Here is a 19,001-nt window from a genome sequence, read left to right on the forward strand (position 1 = left end):
CTCGTTCACCAGCAATCTAACATGAACACGGCCAGCGGGCGGAGACGGACTAGCAGTCTTGTCCTCCCTGAGCCTGGTCATTGCTCTGGGGTCCTGGACATCAACCTAACAAGGGTGGGGCCTCAGATGTGGGATGCATGGCGGCCAGCTGCCCTGGAGTCTTGCTGGTGGAGGTCAGCAGCTGGAGTATGCACCCTTCAGAGCTCCAACTTCTGGGAGAGCACTCACAGGGGAGCCACACACTCCTGGACCTTCCCAGCCGAGTTAAGAGACAAGTTGTCAACAGCAGCACAGACAGGAATGCAATCACAGTTGACTCTCAGTCACGTTCTGCAATGACCCCATGGCGAGTCCTGAACTTTGGGCAAGGAGGCAGCTTTGGAGACATGGCCAGGGCGAGCCGGGAGCTGCAGCCTCCAGAAAGCCAGCAGGACACAGAGGGGTCCCAGCACTGGACCCCACAACCTGGAGGCCCAGGCAGCTCAGTGCCTTTAGAGCAGGGGTCTCAAACTCGCGGCACGCCGAACAATGTTGTACTGATTTTTTTTTGTTTTCAACTGCAGTGAGAAAAGTGTTGCGTAACAGTTGCCTTTTGTAGACCTAGTGCGGCCCACCGAAAGGCTGTGATCTTGCTCTGTGGCCCACATGCTGAGTTGAGTTTGAGACCCCTGCTTTAGAGTGAGCGCTGGGCTACCACGGTGCCAGACATTGGACTCGCGAGCTCATGCACAGATGGTGCCAACGTCCAAAGACCTGTTTCGGTTTTCACTGAACAGATGCAGGGAAACGTGCCCTCGGGGGGAAGGGAACAGCATTCTGGACTAGCAGCTTCTTGCTCACCCCCGTCCCCAGGCCCACGGGCAGGGTGCTACTTACAAGATGTTTTGCCACAAACAGGTGTTCCCTGAGGAGTTGTCTTTGCCGGTGGAAATACAGGACGGCCTAGTGAGAGAAGCCCTACTCAGCCTCTGCACATGCGGGCTCTGTGCCACGGGCCCACCCCAAGGCGCTCGGACCTGGACCTGGGGAATGCTGCCCTGTCCACGCTGGCCATTTGTCCTGCAGCTCTTTGGGGTAAAACACACAAAAGGAGGGCCTTCACGGTCGCTGTGCTCCCTCTGCCTTTCTCGAGTGTGTAGCTCTTGTTTAGACTGAACCTCGCCTCCCGTTACCTCCTGTGGGTACAGCTCACATGCCCACAGGAGCCTGCTGCGGCCTGGGAGAAGCCCTCAAAGCCACTGTGGTCCCTGAAGCTGAATGGCCACTGTGGGGCCTTCACTTCCTGCCCTGCCCCAAACATTCGGGGCTGACCCAGGTGAGGGGGGAGGTCAGTAGGGGCCACACTGCACTGGGGACCCGCCCCTTATTCCTAGTCAACTGTATCCCCTCTGTGGCTCCACTGCAGAGGGGCTGCCTCCTCGGCTCTGCCCCTACCTCCCGACACTGCGCCCAGGACACAGCGCTCCGTTTCATCACAGAGTCCCCTCCAGCACCCACAGGGACACAGGCACTCCACTCGCCAGCCACACCTGCTGCTCTGAGGCTGACTGCACCCCACTGCATACTTCCCGGGGCCCCGACGGTCTGGACTAGAGTGCGAGGCACCCGCCATGTCTGGTGACCTGGCTGTAAGCAGGTGACAGATGCTGACCCCCTGGGACGCGCCCTTCAGTGTCCTGCTGTTTATAACTTCCCTTTGTGTGAGCCCCTGGCAGTGACCTGCAAGCCTGAGCTCCCTGCTGTCCCCGTCCCTCCCGCTGCCGACTGTGACAATGAGGTCACACAGTTTGCACATTACACAGGTCCTGATTTAACCCACGGGGACTGGCCTGGCCTGGAAGACCCGCTGGCTCCCAGCTGAAACCGGGCCGAGCTGCTCGCGACAGGTGTTAGCCCACAGACGCGGGGCGGTTGGTCCTTCCAGAGAACTCGACTGTCCCCCACGAAGCACCTCTTCCTGTCCCACGGTGAGATGGGCCGCCTGCCCGCCCTGCGCTGGGAGCCGGGCACTCACTTTTTGGGCACCTCTTCCCCGGCAAGACTGACCGCCCACCCTGCGCCAGGCACTCACTTGGCGGGCACCGTGGGCGCGCCCGAGCGGTGGAAGTGCACGTTCTGCCACTTGCCGTCGCGGCGGTGCCACACGCGGGTCTCCTCTGACTGCATGGTCTTGGGCATGCCGCCGCCGTCCATGTACTGTGTGAGGCGGATGTAGGCGATGCAGGCCGCGTCCTCGCCCACCAGGTGCACATGCGGGTTCAGGATGATGGTGTGGATTGGCTTGTTGCTTTTGGACAACGCTGGAACAACAGAACCAGGGACTTGGCTTCTGGGCCAAGAAAACCGGAACCCACAGCTTCCGCTGGGATCAGTGAACACGCTCTCAGTCGCTCCCTCAGCTCGCCTCCCCCGAGGGCCTGGCACCACGCCCCGCAGAGAGAGAAGACGTGGACACTGCCGCTATCTCCCTCTCCCTCTGTGGACAGTGCCCCTCGGGAAGCCCAGGCCAAGCAGGGCAGAGCTGGATGCAGTCACAAGCCACCACGCCAGGCGGCTGCTGTCTTTCTGAGGGAGGGGCCGCAGACAGGCCCTCCTGGTCTCGCCCGCCCCTGCTGGGGAGGGGCTAGGGAAATGTATCCAGGGTCCAGCACCAAGACTGTGTCTCCCACGGAGGCTGGCCACGGGGGTCCCCCTGAGCCTGCAGCCCCTGACTGAGCAGAGTCCCCTCCGTGATGGACCAGGTGTGCCCCACAGCAAACCCTCCCCCACTCCATACTCCATGTCCGCAGGCGCCGGCCCTCCAGCCCTGTCCCCAGCCTAGCCACCCGCTGGCCCTCGTCCATGGCAGTGACACCAGCTGCCACCATCGACACTCGGACTAAGATGTATCTAATCATCAGTTCTTACACAAAATCAGATTTTTTTCAAAACACACTAACACTTTTAATCCTGTCTTGTTTTTTAGTTTTAACTATTAAAATTTCTCACTGCATACAAGAACCAAGGGACCTACAAATCTGAGAGAAGTTCAAACAGAAGCTAGAAAAGGCATGCTATTAAATTTAGAAAAAATGTACCATTTTCGAAGTAGAATCGATGAAAGTCCATGCCTTCCACTAAATTGCCCAAAGCTTCAGGCTCGAAAGCAGTGAGGCCCGGGTCACAGATCTTCCTGTGGGAGGAGAAAGAAGGAGACACATCCGTAAAAGAGTTGGTGTGTCCTGTTGTCCCCCACAAGTCCGTCTGGCCTCCACCAGCCAGTGAATAGTAGTCTCGAACAACTACGAAAGATGTATCTGCCACAGGCCCTGGCCAGGTGGGTGTGGAGCCGACCCTAAAACGGCAGGTTTTGGGGACAGGGACTGACGGGCGAGATGGCACCGCCTGTCCCAACGGGGAGCGTGCAGGGCTATAGGACCCTCCCTGTGGGGCTCCCGCCTGTCCCAGCGGGGAGTGTGCAGGGCTATAGGACCCTCCCTGTGGGGCTCCCGCCTGTCCCAGCGGGGAGTGTGCAGGGCTATAGGACCCTCCCTGTGGGGCTCCCGCCTGTCCCAGCGGGGAGTGTGCAGGGCTACAGGACTCTCCCTGTGGAGCTCACGCCCTTTTCTGGCCAAGGTGAGTTCTCCAGGCCTCACTTTCTCTAACTCTCTTGACTAAAGTTTATTATTTTTTAAATGCTGCCTGAATCCAAGCCTCTCTCCAAACCTCCAACTCTGGCTCCAAAATGAACTGCGTTTGGATTGGCTTCTGACGCCTCCTACGCTCACGACAAACCTCTACCTTACGACGGATCTGAAGGCAGGTGCCTCGTCCCACACTCCCTGGCAGCGTGCACAAGCTTAATTGTCTCATGTTTAAATTTTAACTTTTAAAGTAAAATGAATGAGCAGTTCAAATGCACCTAAAAGTTTTCTTTTTAATCCTAGAAACAGAAGCATTGTTAAACACCTATTCTGTGGCCTCGATTCTTTGAAACTATTGCAACACAACTATTAACCCTGGAGCAGAAACAAACGGGGTGCTCCCAGCCAGGCTCTCCACACAGGCGGCAGGAGACTGAGGGACACAGGTGTGAGTGGGGCTCTCAGAACTGTGGAGGAGTTCTCCGGGAACGTGGGGGTGGCGGGCAGCGGATGGCCGAGGGCACAAGAGCCCTGGCACTGGGCATAAGAGGCAGAGCGTCTGCTGTGAGCAGCACTGGCCCCTGGAAACAGGGGAGACAGTTCCCTGAGCCTACGGGGAGCAGGGCAGGCTTCTCAGCGGGGACAGAAAACCTGAGTTTGAAGAATGAGTGAGAGTTCACAAAGTAAATACAGGAGTACAAACTGAAGTAGCTATAAACCGAAGGGTTCTGGACTATTTATTAATCTGTGGGGCCTACATCTAAATTTCATACGGAAGTCCCTCATTGGGAGGGAAACACCAAACGGTCCAATAAAAATACAGGATTAGGCCCTGGCCGGTTGGCTCAGCGGTAGAGCGTCAGCCTGGCGTGCGGAGGACCCGGGTTCGATTCCCAGCCAGGGCACATAGGAGAAGCGCCCATTTGCTTCTCCACCCCCCCCTCCTTCCTCTCTGTCTCTCTCTTCCCCTCCCGCAGCCAAGGCTCCATTGGAGCAAAGATGGCCCGGGCACTGGGGATGGCTCCTTGGCCTCTGCCCCAGGCGCTAGAGTGGCTCTGGTCGCGGCAGAGCGACATCCCGGAGGGGCAGAGCATCGCCCCCTGGTGGGCAGAGCATTGCCCCTGGTGGGCGTGCCGGGTGGATCCCGGTCGGGTGCACGCGGGAGTCTGTCTGACTGTCTCTCCCCGTTTCCAGCTTCAAAAAAACAAAACAAAACCAGGATTAAAAAGGCTAACCCAGAAGGTTCACAGAATATGGAACCGAGTTTAAGAGCACTTTTTTTTTTTTCATTTTTTTTTTTTTTTCTGAAGCTGGAAACAGGGAGAGACAGTCAGACAGACTCCCGCGTGCGCCCGACCGGGATCCACCCGGCACGCCCACCAGGGGCGACGCTCTGCCCACCAGGGGGCGATGCTCTGCCCATCCTGGGCGTCGCCATGTTGCGACCAGAGCCACTCTAGCGCCTGAGGCAGAGGCCAAGGAGCCATCCCCAGCACCCGGGCCATCTTTGCTCCAATGGAGCCTTGGCTGCGGGAGGGGAAGAGAGAGACAGAGAGGAAGGAGAGGGGGAGGGGTGGAGAAGCAAATGGGCGCTTCTCCTGTGTGCCCTGGCCGGGAATTGAACCTGGGTCCTCCCCACGCTAGGCCGACGCTCTACCGCTGAGCCAACCGGCCAGGGCAAGAGCACTTTTTAAGTAAAGCATCATTTTAAACTAAGAAGACACGGTGGTCTGTGTGTGGGAAGGAAAGCTATCAAGGCCCCCCAGGGAGAGGAGGGGCTTCAGCTTTGCCCCAGGCTTTCTGGTGGGCAGTGTTTTCATGCTCACAGTCGAATCCGTACAAGCTCTTTCTACAGAGTCAGCGGGAAGGCCAGAGCTCCCAGGGCCAGGCGGGCAAGGACGTCCTCTGTAAACGTGACTCTGCTTATCGGCGCTGGGGACAGACGTTTGCCCTCCCCACATCCGCACTGTTGCCTGCCCTGCGACGGACCTTCTCCCCAACAATCAGGAGTCAATGCATTTGAAACCTGTTCATGTGCTGTGACCCCTGCCGGTGCTCCCAGCCTCTCCTACAGCAGGCTCTGCGTGAGGACAGGACTCACAAGGCTGCACGTGGCCGGGGGTGCCATGCTCTGGGCAGTGCCTCGGGACCAGCCAGCTGGCAGGGCCACCCTGAGGCCTTCTCCAGAAGGTTCTCACAAGGGACGTCCTGCCGGGTTGTCCCTGGGCCCACGGCATGAAATCAGACCCAATCACAGGCAAGAGAGTCAGTGAACTGAGGTGACCCCAAGGAGCTGCACTATTTGTAACACCTGACTCACACTGCCTCAGAATACTGTAAGGAGTCTGTGTGGCCAATTTTGCCACCACCACCAGCAAAATATACTTCTCACTGTTCCACAGGGGATGCTATTGTAGAAGGAGACTTAAAAACCACTATTCTTACATTTGGAGAACCATCTGGTGTAACCGTTCTATCAGCAAACAGAACAAGTCCTCCAACCCTGCGTGACGTGACGGGGACGGTGTCTGTGACCAGAGCGTTCAGCTCTACTTCTCATGGTTTCCTTCGTTCTGACTACACCCCGGGTCACGACACAGAATCGGCACACACAAACACGCATGTGCGTGTATCTGCACACGCACAGGTTCAGTCTGAGGAGCAGTCTGGATTTCATGTAGTCTTACACTGCTCCTCCTCCCACGTGGCTATTTCAGTGCCATATTCTATGAAACATGGAAAGAAGCAGGAAAACCCAATTTGTTTTCCTGAGCCAAACAAGCATGTCTTTTCTTCCTTTGGGAAAATAATTCGGCATTTTCACTCACTGTTGCTCTTTTCCTTATGTAGTTGGGACCATTATGGACACACTTTCATACCCCGCGTGGCCTTCAGTGACCACACCACAAGCATCCTGCCAGGTCCCCAGACACTCTGTCATCATCCGCATCCCAAATGCAGGGCAGACCACCTTGCTGGGACCAGGACGCTGGACACAGTGGTTTCCAATGTTTTCTGTTGTGAATGTTCCTTCAATAAATATCTCTGTTCACAATCTGTCTTTGTTTTAGATTCCAAACCCATAGCCATGTAGTTTTTTATCGGTGGAGTTAAAGGATTGAAATAATGTAAACCTTTTATAAACTTGGGCCTCGTTCCAACCTGCACCCCATCACAGGGAATGTGCCCCCCACTTCCCACCTCTCAGTCTCGTCTTCTCCACGAGCACACGCTCCCCGGCACCTCCTCTCCCCATGAGTCTCAGTGGCCCTGACCGAGGCAGTCTCACCAGGCACCTCCTCCCTGGATGACGCCCTCCGGTCAGCCGCCGCGAGCCCTCCTCAACCAGAGCCCACCGCCCCTGCGTGTCCCCCTTTTCCTACAGAGGGAGCACGGCACAGGGGGGCTGAGGCTGACCTCACCGCCTCCCGAGCACCAAGGCCGTGAAAACACAATGGTGCGGCCAGGCTGGCCAGGAGGGGAGCTGTGAGGACGCTCCCAGCCATGGTGGCCTCTGTGTGTGCTCTGGCCTGTGTCTCGGCCAGTGCTGCCTCCTGTGCATGGAGATGTGGTGATTACATTTCTGCACCTGACAAAGAAGCCCAGTCCTACCAGAGTCCACCTGCCTCCCTGAGACCTGGGCCACTTCTGTCCTCACTCCCTGAAACCACGCTGTGGCCGGCCCATCAGACCCAGGAAAACCCACAGGTCAGTGCACTGATGCGGGCACTCAGCAGGCATGTACTCACGTGTACGCTTCAAAGTCCCCATTGTTGATGGCCTCGATCAGCTGTTCCGTGACCTTGATGATCTCCTGCTTCCGAGCTGCGGGTGATGGTGCAGAGTTGGTGAGAAGAGAGGACAGAACCACGTGTGGCACACAGCAATGATGCGGCACACGGCAGGACATGGCCGAGTCCTCACAAAGGCACCGCCTCAGACATGCAGCCTGTGGGGTGTGCTGCTGTCTCTCCAACCCCTCGCTGCTGCCTGTGGCTGGACCCGCCTGAGCTGGCTCTTCTGAGCCCGCACGGGACTGCAGGCCAGGCCCTCTGTCCCCCCCACCCTCCAGGAAGCACGATGCCTACTGCCGGGCGGCCACCAAGGTCCAGGCTGTTTTTAATCAGTGCTTGTTCCCTTCAGCATCACACCTTCTCTGAGTATTCGCACGTCTACACTGTTCAGCCCAACCTGCTCCGCTGCGCAGGAATGTGGCCCTCAGTGAGCTGCCCCGTGACGCAGGGTTGTGGCTGTCACCCTCACACCATGCGGGACCTGCACTTACTCTGGCTCAGATCTCACCTGATGGCTCCTGCCCTGCGAGTCCTTCCTGTCTTGAAGGCCTCACATGTCACTCACGGCAATGAGGTCGTGTTACATCCCATGCCTACTTCTTTATTAAAATCAAATGACCACCTGTTTAAGTTGTTATCAAATGTTGCTTACTGTGTGGCCTGGCTTCCTATTTAACTTAAAAGCTCCTGGTGGGGAAAGAACATGTTATTTCTGTGAACTCTCAAGTCCCCCACCCCCTTCACAGGCTGTGCTGGCATCTCTGATCTCAGAGAGCAACACCAGGCCCTCTCCTGGATCACACTCAGGGGCCAGGGCAGCTCAGGGGACAACTGGATGCTCATGTGACTGTGTCGGCTCACGGGCCTGGCCCTGCGGCCCCTGAACACTTACTTCCCAGGGCAAAGGACCGAGAGAGTCATAGGCAGCACACGATAGCTGACCCTGGACAGGACAGTGGAGGCTGGCAGTGAACCGCTTGTCCTCCGATGTCTGCAGTGTTTAGGATGGGTGCCACGTGACCCAGAGGAAGCCAGCTCTGTTCTGGCAGTGGGGAGGGCGAGGGACAGTCACGGTGCCCGGGTACATGCCCCCCCCCCCCGAGGGTCAGGGATGGCCCCTGGAAGGCACTGCATGGTGAGGACTGCGCCCTGCATTCCTGTGACAGAAACTCAGGGCTGCCCCCACCTCACGGTGAGGCTGGCCACTCATCCCAGGGAACCAACAACCTCACTGCTCCAGTTACAGAACTGTGGTGCCTGCTGGCACCTACAGGCCCCATGCCAGCTTTGGGGTCTCCTGCTCCCAGGGAAGCTGGGCAGGGAGGCAGTCAGCAAAGCACGGTCCATTGCAGACCCTCCCATGCAATGATGCAAAAACACGGGGCACTGAGGCTCGAGTCCCTGTTTCCTGGCTCGTCTGTTGCCCTGAGAGGTGGGAGGGGGTGGGAGGAGCCCGAGCGGTCCCAGGGTCTGAGCAAGAACACACCTGGCCGCAGGGGTGGCGACACAGCCTCCAGGGCTCAGGGGCCACCGGACTTTGTGCACCACAGGCACTGGTTGCGGCCCCTGCCCTCCCCCGCTGTCCCTCACGGGGCCTCGTTGTCCCTGCCCCCTTGTCCCTTCTCTTCAGTACTTCCCACACGGCTACTCCTTTCAGAGGCTCAGCAGGCTCTCACCACACGTGGCTCCTACGGTCCATCTGCACCACTTTTAAAAGGCCATCGATACTCCATATCCCAGCCCGGCATGTGGTGGCCCTGCCACTCTGCCCAGGACGCTCTCAGTGACGCCGTGGCCTGTGCGTCCTCACGTGTGGCCTTCCCTCCGGGGATGCTGTTCCCACCTCTGCCTCCACTTTTCTGAGCAGACCTCAGCTGCCGGCACCCTCGTGCTAGCAGAGGTCCCATAGGCCACGTTACACACGCGGTGCTCACGCACTCACTGTGGGCACAGGTCGCTTTGTGAGTTGTGAGCTGCGGGGCAGTCGTTTTCCCTGTCGCTGCATGAACTGTGAGCTGCGGGGCAGTCGTTTTCCCTGTCGCTTTGTGAGCTGTGAGCTGCGGGGCAATCGTTTTCCCTGTCGCTTTGTGAGCTGTGAGCTGCGGGGCAGTCGTTTTCCCTGTCATTGCGTGAGCTGCGGGGCAGTCGTTTTCCCTGTCGCTGCATGAACTGTGAGCTGCGGGGCAGTCGTTTTCCCTGTCGTTGCGTGAGCTGCGGGGCAGTCGTTTTCCCTGTCGCTGCATGAACTGTGAGCTGCGGGGCAGTCGTTTTCCCTGTCGCTGCGTGAGCTGTGAGCTGTGGGGCAGTCGTTTTCCTTGTCGCTGCGTGAGCTGCAGGGCAGGCCTCCCCGCCCCCACCCGCAGCACAGAAACACTCAGGAAGGTCTGAAGGAGCAGCCATCGCGCTCCCGCACGTGCTAGAACCCGACAGGGCCTTGTTTCAGATGGACCAGTCAGTGGAAACACACACCCGTTCTGATCCAGGTGGACCTCCCACCTCCGGGTCCTCCTACCTTTCACGTCTTCATCCTCAATCGTGGTGTTGGAACTCTCTGTGGACTCCTGTTGAGAAGAAACATATTTCAAGTTGCCAACAATGAAAAGCTTGACATTGTGTCTTCTTAAAAAGTTTGGCGAGTGATGTCACATCATGCAAACTCTTCAGCAGGCCATGTGCGTATTGGACATGCAAACGGACAGACACGCTTGTGGCTTCCACAGAAATACAATGCCGAATGTTACAGACAGTCACACAGGGAGCTCTGGCCTCCGCTCCACTGCAGAATGAGCCCAGGGGTGCGTAGACACAGCCTGAGGACGCCTCTCACCTTCAGAACTGGCTGAGGCTGCCTGGGCATGGGCCCTGCAGGGAGGCAGGCACTTACGCGAAACTTACTCCATCAGCCTAATGAATCTGAACCTTCAGACAACAATTTTTATTCTCGACCTCTGAATCTGGGTGAGCCCAGCACTGAATCAACAGTGGCCTGTCCACCTCACTCCTCAGGGAGAGTGAGCTGTGTTGTGCCCCCCCCCATAGGGCGGGGCAAGGCATTGCTAAGATATGCAGACGTGGTCTCAGGAGCGTCCTGCTGGGGCCAGCACTGGGGCAGGACATGGAGCCACTGGCTATCGAGGACACGCACTCCCGAGTCGGGCCTGGCCGTCGGTGCCAACAGCTCCCCAGGGCTTGGCCCTTCCTGTCACCACCGGGGAAGCGGAAGGTCAGAAAGCACACCTACAAGGATGCCATGACCCCAGAACCAGGCTGCATCCCTCAGAGGTGGTCTGATAAATGTGTCCACTGACGTATCTTCCAGTAAAGAAATTTACAAACATTCTGAGACGCAACTTTCTCCTTGGATGGATTCCAGGCTGGCAACCAAAACGCAGCTGTGTGCCCAGGGACTGAGCAGGCTCTGCAAAATGGTGTGAGTGCCCATCGGTGTCCAGCCAGAGTTGCCGCTTGGAACAGTGGTCAGCTGATGTAGCCATCACACAGACAGACCAGAGGCGCATCCAGAGCCTCTGTCCACACCAAGCCCATCTCCATGCACTTAGTGTGGCCTCGCGGGCACCCTCACTCACGAGGACGGGACCCAGGCACTCACAGACCCGCCTGTGTGACCTGCCGTGCAGCGGCCCTCACGGCAGCAGGGACATGGCCCTGGTGTTCTGGCTGAGCGCCTGCTTTGCCCTAGTGCACGCACGGGGACATAGCACCTGGGGCTGCCCCTCACTGGCTCCGAGCAGCCATTTTCAACCTGTGTGCCATGAGAATTTCTAGAAGATACCAAACCTGACTGTGGGTCAGGGGCACTGCCTTCTTTTTCCCTCAGATCGTCAATTATAAACAAATAGTGGCCAGCACAAAAAAAGCTGTCCAGTGTGAATGCATCAAAGTTATACTGCCCCCCCTTTTGTCAGATTGGCAAAATACATTTTTGGTGTGCCACGGAATGAATCTTCGTCATTAGTTTCTGTGTGCCATGAGATGAAAAAGGTTGAAAATCGCTGATGTAGAGCATCTTAAGTATTGTGACTATAAATACATCTTAACAAACATGTGTAACACTTTTATGTTTCTCTCCTTTAAGGATTTTAATATCCATCAACTAAATGTTAAACAAGAAAAAATAAATGTGTTTTCGAACTTGACCACTGCTGACAACAGCGAGACGTGAGACCCATGACTTGTCTGTGAACGTCTGAAGGAGCATTTTCCCCCTCGTAGAAATATAATAACGTATGTGAACAATAAACTGCTCAGACGTCGTGTGTTCAGAAGATGCCCCCTCCCCCTAGGACATGCAAAAGGGCTGTTCCTTAGTAAAAACGCTGAACAGTTCACAACAAACAGGAAACGTCTGATTCCTTTCACACAGTTAAATGTCTGTTATTGAAATGCATATAAATTCAACAAAAACCTATTTCGTAAAAAGTGAAACTCTCATATGCCATTCAAACGCATGCTAAACAAAAACACCACCGCCAACAGAATTGAAAGAAAAAAATGGGTAACAGAATAAATGCAAAAGCAACATGGAACTTAAACACCTATGAACTCAAGTTGACTTTCTGAAGACGGAATGACAGAGTGAGAAACTCTACAACTCCATGCAGGCACATCCAGAGCAGAGAGATGGGTGTGGAAGGGCAGCATGGACTTGCGGGGAGACAGTCATTGCAACAGAGACATGGTTCACCCGCCTACCTTCCGGTGACTACTGCACCCTCCCTGTCTATCAAGGTGCCTTCTCTTACTGTTCTGACAGGAACACGGGAGCGGTTCTACAGGAACCAGTCCCAGAAGGGGCTGAGGACTGCTTCCCTGGGCTGGGTCACTAAGTGTGCGTGTCTGCCACGCTGGGCAGTCGTGCTGGGCAGGACGGGGCCCTCAGCATACCTTGTTTCCTTCGGGGTTGTGCACTACAGTAGTTTGGGGTTCCTGAGCGAGAACAAAACAGAGAAGAAAGAGTTGCATTGGTAAGTGTATTCTGACGGGTGCGGGGCAGGCAGAGAAGGCCGGCCACAAGGCCCACAGGGGCGGAGTGGAAGCGGTGTGAGTTACGTCAGAGGTGGCGGCCAGGGCTCTGATGGGAAGGGGAGGGCCAGTCCGGGAAGCCCGGGAAACCCCGTGCCCAGAAGCGGCATGCAGAGACCTTATTCATCAGCAGCAGACAGGCTTTGAAGCCTGGGCACCGAGGAGATGGGCACCATTCCACACACAACCCTGTGCCACAGAGCTCTCCTCCTGAAGCAAGTGCCCGTCCACAGTGTCCCAGACACAGGCCCAGGACACCAGAGGTGAGGACTCGTGCAGAGATTTCAAATTCTCTCTGAAGACACTTCTTAGCTGTTGTGTTTTCAGAACTGATTATGGTGGCATCACTATAATTAATACAAAGATAAAAACCCTTGGAAAATGAAGAAATATTGGACCACACTTAAAAAAGGACTATCCTAAAGAATATGTTTCAAAAGTCCATGAGAAGTTCTAAGGAACATCTAGAAGGTTCATTTACAGGGTTATAGAACTAATCATACAATTGCAGTAATTTGAGACACACTGCTGTTAAGTTCTGTGTTAATTCATATTTTAAAAAATTCTGCTTCATGGACTATCTGTACAGAGGATTTGCTTCTAAAGCCATGCTTTCCCATGAAGTATTAGTTTTCCTTTGCTTTCTACCAAAGAATTGAAGAAATAGTCCCCAGTAAAGAAAAAATACTCAGAAACATTAAAAAAACCCAGCGTCCGTCTATCGCGGACAATCTCGCTCACCATGTGGCGCCTTGCCGAGCACCCCGCCCGTCGGGCTGCAGGATGTCCTCACAGGCCTACTGACCACTTCCTGCCCCTGCCAGACCTGCGAGCAGCTGGATCTCCTGCCACCTTGATGTGTCTGTCCTTTAACTGTTTTAAACTGGGCCTGCTGGTTGGTCCAAGTGAAATAACCTCTGACCAGTGTAGATTCATACAAAATAACTACTGAGGCCAGTAAAAAAATCATAAATATTCCTGAAAATCATAGATCCAAACATGTAGTAGTTTGGGGAAAACAGAATGGGACTCAGATGTCAGAAGTGAATGCAGAACGGCTGTGAAGTGTTCGTCAGGTCTGGCCGCTGGCATGCACGTGTGGCGGACGGGGACAGCCCTGTGCCCAGGGGCATGTCACAGCTCTGTGCTGAAGTGAAGCAGGGATCACTGAATTTAGAAGACAACACCCAGACGAGGTCGAACGACCCAGTGCCTCGTCCTCTCACAGGGCGAGGTCCTGCAGAGCCGCTGTCTGGGAGGGAGCGGGTGTGGGCTCAACTGAGGTCTGCGTGGACAGCTGGCCATGGGCGGTGTCCCTGCCAGCATGCCCCTGCAGCCTCCAGTGGGGCAGAGTGGAAGCAGCCCAAGCGCATTCATGCATGCTTCCAGGGCACGTGCAGGGGGTCAGCTGCAGGGACGCAGCCTGAGCAGGATGCTCGGCAGGGACACGAGGGCACGTCATGGTGGAAACATGGCGTGGCATCGGCCCCCACAGGAGGAGGTGAGCTTGTCCTTGTCTCAGGATGCAAACCACAAACAGAAACGAAACTCGACAGAACGGCTACGGTGTCCAGACAGAGAGCGAAGGAGAGGGACGGACGGGGGACAGGACAGGGAGCACTCGCAGGGTCAGGAGTCAGCTGTACCAGTGCCGGGGGAGGGACGCTTTCTCGGGGGCTAGTGACCACGTTGGCTTTGCTGTTGATCTGTGGGTGTGCAGAGACAGAAGAGACACCTTAAAGCCTGGCAGCAAGGTGTCCACACGGAGACATAGAGCTGCCGTCCCCAGGGAAGACACGGTGACGGCCACAGGAGGGAGGGCCGTCCAGTCCTCGAGGCCCCACATGCCGGTCTGTCCCTCTGAGCGGGATTACCAACTAGACCCACTGCCCTGCCCTGCCCCCACGTCAGATGACACAGAGTGGCGCAGTGGAGCCGCCAGGGGTCGGGCACTGGCCCCAAGCACACTCTCCGTGTCACACTCTGCGCCTGGCTCCCTGCCGCGCACACCACGAACACACTAGTGTGCGTCTCCTGCTGCCGCCCGGTGGACCACCTTCCTCAGGGGCTGCCATCACATCACTCTGTTCAGTAGGCACCCAATTAAACTGGCATCTTCTGGTGAAATGCTGGTTTTATCATGTATTTTTAAAAATGTTAAGCCTGGGTTTCCTTTAAAAGATACATCTGCAAGGCCCTGGCCAGGTAGCTCGGTTAGAGCGTCATCCCCATATGCCGAGGTTGTGAGTTTGATCCCCGGTCAGGGCACATACAGGAATCAACCATGAGTACGTGAATGAATGGAAGAGATCAGTGTTTCTCTCTCTCTCTCTCCCTCCCTTCCCCTCTTGCTTTAAAACCAATAAAAAGTTAAAAAATACATCTTCAATTATAAGTTGGCAAACTGAACGTTTTACTGTATTCTGACTGTGAAATGACTATTTTTCACAGTTCTGGGAGAGGAGGAGCTGTGCTATCGCTAGGACTGAAGACAGAACCTGGAATGCCAGACCCTCACCCTGAGATAACCTGGTCTGCCCTTCCAAAGTGGTCACTGTCCCCGCAGAGGCTGCGCGGTGACCATGACCAGGGTCAGAAATCTGCGATGGGCCCCGGGAAATGGTGCCCAGTGGTGACTTGAAACTGTGTCTGAGTTTGTGGTTATCAAACAGAAACAGAAACGACATTTTCTTGTGCTGTGTTCTCTCGGTGTTTCCTCAACATCTCGTCACAGAGAGGAACGTTTCACACAGTTTTACTATGAACACACACATGGCTCTAACGGGACGAGCACGCTGCATAGAAACACAGACACCAAACGGTGTTGACAAGCAGTCTCGCCAGGTAGTGGCCTCCTGGGGACTCTGGCCGCTCTCACACCGGAGAGGAGTGGGGACGGTCCTGAGAGAAACGCAGGGGGCTCAGAAGCTGCCTTAGGGACGTCAGCCACATCTGTGGGACTGGTCTCGTACTGTGACCCTGAGCTCTGGGACATGAGGGAAAGAGAGAGGACTTGGGATGCCCCTGACTGCACAACACTTTAAATACCCATCTGTCTGGCAGACAGTGTGTCGGAAACCTTTCTTTAAATAAAAGTACACAGGAAAAATAACTGCACAGAATTTAAAATTTGTGAACAGCCAGAAAGAGACAAGAGAAAACAGAGCCTGTTAAGGAGAGAGAAAACTCAGGGTCATGTGCGTAGAGAACGTATGAGAAGAGGGGACGCACACAGGTGACCTCGTGTCCAGCAGCTGTGCTCGGCCGGACAGCCAGCTCCTCCACATCCAGGGGTCAGAGGCCTCCTGCCACATTCAGCATATGTCCGCGGATGCAAAGGATGTAAGAGGAACTCCCTTTTATTTCTGTTTTCACACAAAAGAGTTCATTTTTTTCTTCTAGAATGTGGATGACAAGAACTGCTTTATTTCAGTAAAAACGTCCCACGCGCACACCTCTGCACACAAACTTGCACGTGTGAGCACGCCTGCACCATCCCTCCCACACCAGGCTGTAGCCCGGACGAGCATGCTCGGGCCTCAGGCACACCCAGTGTGTGCCCACGTACAGTCAAAGACGTTTTTGTTACAGCAAAGGTTAGCTGATGATTTCTTATTTCACTGTATCTGTAATGTGGACTCACTGGAAAACACTAGGAGAATTTCTAAGTCAAGGCCAGGGGCGCTGCCTTCCAGAGAGTCCACACCAGGCTGGGTTCGACCCTGGGCATCTGTCTGAGACACAGAGAGGCTGCTGTCCAGTCTGGGAGATGCAGGGATTTTATATTATGGAAGCTGAGTGTTTTTCTTAAAAAAAAAAAAAAAAAAAAAGACATCAAATCAGATACTTAAAGCGTGTGCTGAATTATTCTTATGAAGTGTGGCTAAGATTGCTTGTTTCTTGGGTGTTTATACCATTTGCAGGTGCCTCACTAGGACGGTCCCCTGAGAGGTCACTGTCACACTGTTTATAAACTCCATGGTGGATGTATCATGGTGCATCTGAACTAACAGTCACTCCTATTTTAGTCATCGTAATCATCACTAAATCATCCTACAGTCTTACTTATCAGTGAACAGACATTCATTACCTCAGTGTCAAGAGGAGGCTGGACTTTGTCCTTGTAAAAGATCCTTTGACAGCACACGGATGAAGGAAGAACCTTTTTACATATTTAAAATATTCAGTTTCAAAGAGAACAACATTGTGCGACTGTGGATACTGTATGACAGCGGACTCACATCGACCCACGTGGTCCTAGACTCTCCCACCTGACTCCCTCGGGCAGACAAGCTGTGGTTCCCTGGTGTGAACGTCCCCAGGAGAGATCCTCACCACCATCCAAACATTTACCTGGACTTCGTTTTCTGAACTGACCCATCCGAGAGAAAGGGAAGACCAACCTGACTGGTTGAGTTTTTAAGTATCAAGCATGGAATTAATTCTGTCTTTAGGAAGAGCTATAAGTTGACTAGAAGAAAAAACTTCTGGAAATATCTCTGGAAGGGCACGAGGGAGGGTAAATATCTCAGTAGGTGCTGTGAGCTCTGCAGCTCTGAACAGGACAGAACTAGGCAGGAGAGGGAGACGTTCGGAAAATGGAAAACGTACCATTTCCCCCCATGTTAACTGGGAAAAGGGCAGATGCCCACTGAGATCTGACATGCCCACGAGTACGTGAGCAGAAGGGAGATGCCCAGACAGGCGGCACCATCCTAACAGTCAGTGCCAGGCCTGCCACCATCACTTGGAAACCCACAGCTCACCCAGACGGGGTAAGAAGAGGATGGGGCATGCACTCAGCCACAGACCACTGTCTGTGTTGTTTCCAAAGTGAACAGACCACCTGACTTTGGGTCAAGTTCAAATGTCAGGATAGTAACTAATCCCCAAGAATGTTAAAGTGTTCGTGAGGTATGCGTGTGTTTGCCTTTGGAAGAGAAAGAAAAGTATTAAAGACAGCATTTGGGCAACACCCCGGGCAGGGAAACAGGCAAATATACAGCTACCTTCCAATTCCCACGACATAAAACGAATCAACAGGAAAGTAGTGGTACGGTTTTGCTTAGAAAGTAGTAACTTCCTATTATCTTTCTCGGAAAACTCTCTCATATCTGCTCCGAACATTCCCCCTGAGCACATCTCAGCACCTTGTGACAGCAGCACAGTGACCCTTGGGACCTCTGCAGACCAAGGCCAGGCAGAGAAGCCTGGTCACTTGATACTTTCAGACCACCTGATCCAGGCCACACGGCGTGGCAGCCTCCAGGGACGCAGCGTGACCATTCAGAGATTAGGTTTCCATGGATTTTCAGGTCACTGTGATAGTCTGGGACTACGGAAAACCCGAGAGAGGACTTAGATGTCCCACTTCTACAGGAACTCCCTATAAAAGAATTGTCTGTCGTGACTGGTTAACAAGCAGTAAGACAGGCCCTGGCCAGGGAGCTCTGGTGGTGAGAGGAACGTCATCCTGAAACGCCAAGGTTGCAGGTTCCATCCCTGCTCAGGGCACAGAGAGCAAGTGACCAACGAGGGCACAGCTGAGCGACACAGCAGACGAACGCTTCCTGCACCCATGCCCTCTCCTCCCTCCCTCCCTCTTGGACTCTCTAAAATCAATCAGTAAGAAAATATGTAATAAAAGAGAAAAAAATTACAGCTTTTCTGGGCATAAATATTGTCATCTTTGTGTACTGTTATTTTATATTTCAACCTGTGTTCTTTATAAGAACTATAAAAAACAAGCTACAAACACTTGGGTGTCATATTTAACATTACAAAATTATCAAGTAATTTTAGGAGCACACGCTCGACTTACCTTCACCCCGTCTGGTTTCTTCAGCAAACTCTTGGCTGCTGCAAAATCAGAGAAGATCATGGTTAGTGAGCTGCGCCCGGCACTCAGGGCCAGGAAGCGGGGCAGCCTCTGCCTCCCACCACCCTGCCAAGTCACGGCCACCGCACGCCCGTCACCGTCATGGCGGTCGTGTGAGCTGACTCACAGGACAGAGCTGCACTGTACCATCCACATGGAATTCGAGACCCTGTTCTTACTTAGCTCACTGCAGAGAACTGAGCACGAGGCCAGTCCTGCTGCTGGACCGGGGACCCCGCTGGCTGGAAGACACGCGTGGGGGCTGGAGCCCACTATGATGTGTCCGCCAGGCAGGATGGCATCACACCCTGCAGCCTGAGCCTCTTGCGAAGGTCAGAACTTACTTGTGAAAATATACTGCCTAAATAACACCCTTTTATAAATATAAATATACACATACATGTATATATTTGAAATAGAACCATTTCATTTCTACAAGTAATATTAACAACAGCATTTAAAATGAAATGGGATATTTTGACCCAGAGAAAAAACCCTTACTATTTGCCCTTTAAGAAAGGAAATTATATATTCTTCTATTTTTCAACATCAGAATACCAAGGCTTCATAAACACTAAAAAACTAACAATCAGTGTTTGAGGGGGGAGAGGAAACAAAACAAAATCCTGAACTAAGTCAGAACACCCCCGAGGGACACGGCTC

General features: G+C 54.2%; 1 protein-coding gene across 11 annotated transcripts in view; it reads right to left on the bottom strand.

Annotated features, from left to right (window-relative positions):
- The window catches only part of CAMK2D (calcium/calmodulin dependent protein kinase II delta), a 132,137-nt gene that overhangs the window by 1,851 nt on the left and 111,285 nt on the right, over window positions 1-19,001 (bottom strand). For 5 of the 11 annotated variants that reach the window (XM_066384041.1, XM_066384032.1, XM_066384050.1 and 2 more), the window contains 8 exons: window positions 18,282-18,319; window positions 14,107-14,166; window positions 12,323-12,364; window positions 9,930-9,978; window positions 7,373-7,448; window positions 3,078-3,172; window positions 2,072-2,300; window positions 877-942 (listed from right to left, as the gene is read on the bottom strand). In XM_066384041.1, coding sequence (XP_066240138.1) covers window positions 877-942; window positions 2,072-2,300; window positions 3,078-3,172; window positions 7,373-7,448; window positions 9,930-9,978; window positions 12,323-12,364; window positions 14,107-14,166; window positions 18,282-18,319 — 655 coding nt within the window. Of the gene's footprint in view, window positions 1-876; window positions 943-2,067; window positions 2,301-3,077; window positions 3,173-7,372; window positions 7,449-9,929; window positions 9,979-12,322; window positions 12,365-14,106; window positions 14,167-18,281; window positions 18,320-19,001 lie in introns of those variants that run through there. The other 6 variants (XM_066384067.1, XM_066384057.1, XM_066384093.1 and 3 more) reach the window with 4 other exon arrangements.

The sequence above is a fragment of the Saccopteryx leptura genome, chromosome 1 (genome assembly GCF_036850995.1).
Source record: "Saccopteryx leptura isolate mSacLep1 chromosome 1, mSacLep1_pri_phased_curated, whole genome shotgun sequence".
Taxonomy (NCBI): Eukaryota; Metazoa; Chordata; class Mammalia; order Chiroptera; family Emballonuridae; genus Saccopteryx; species Saccopteryx leptura.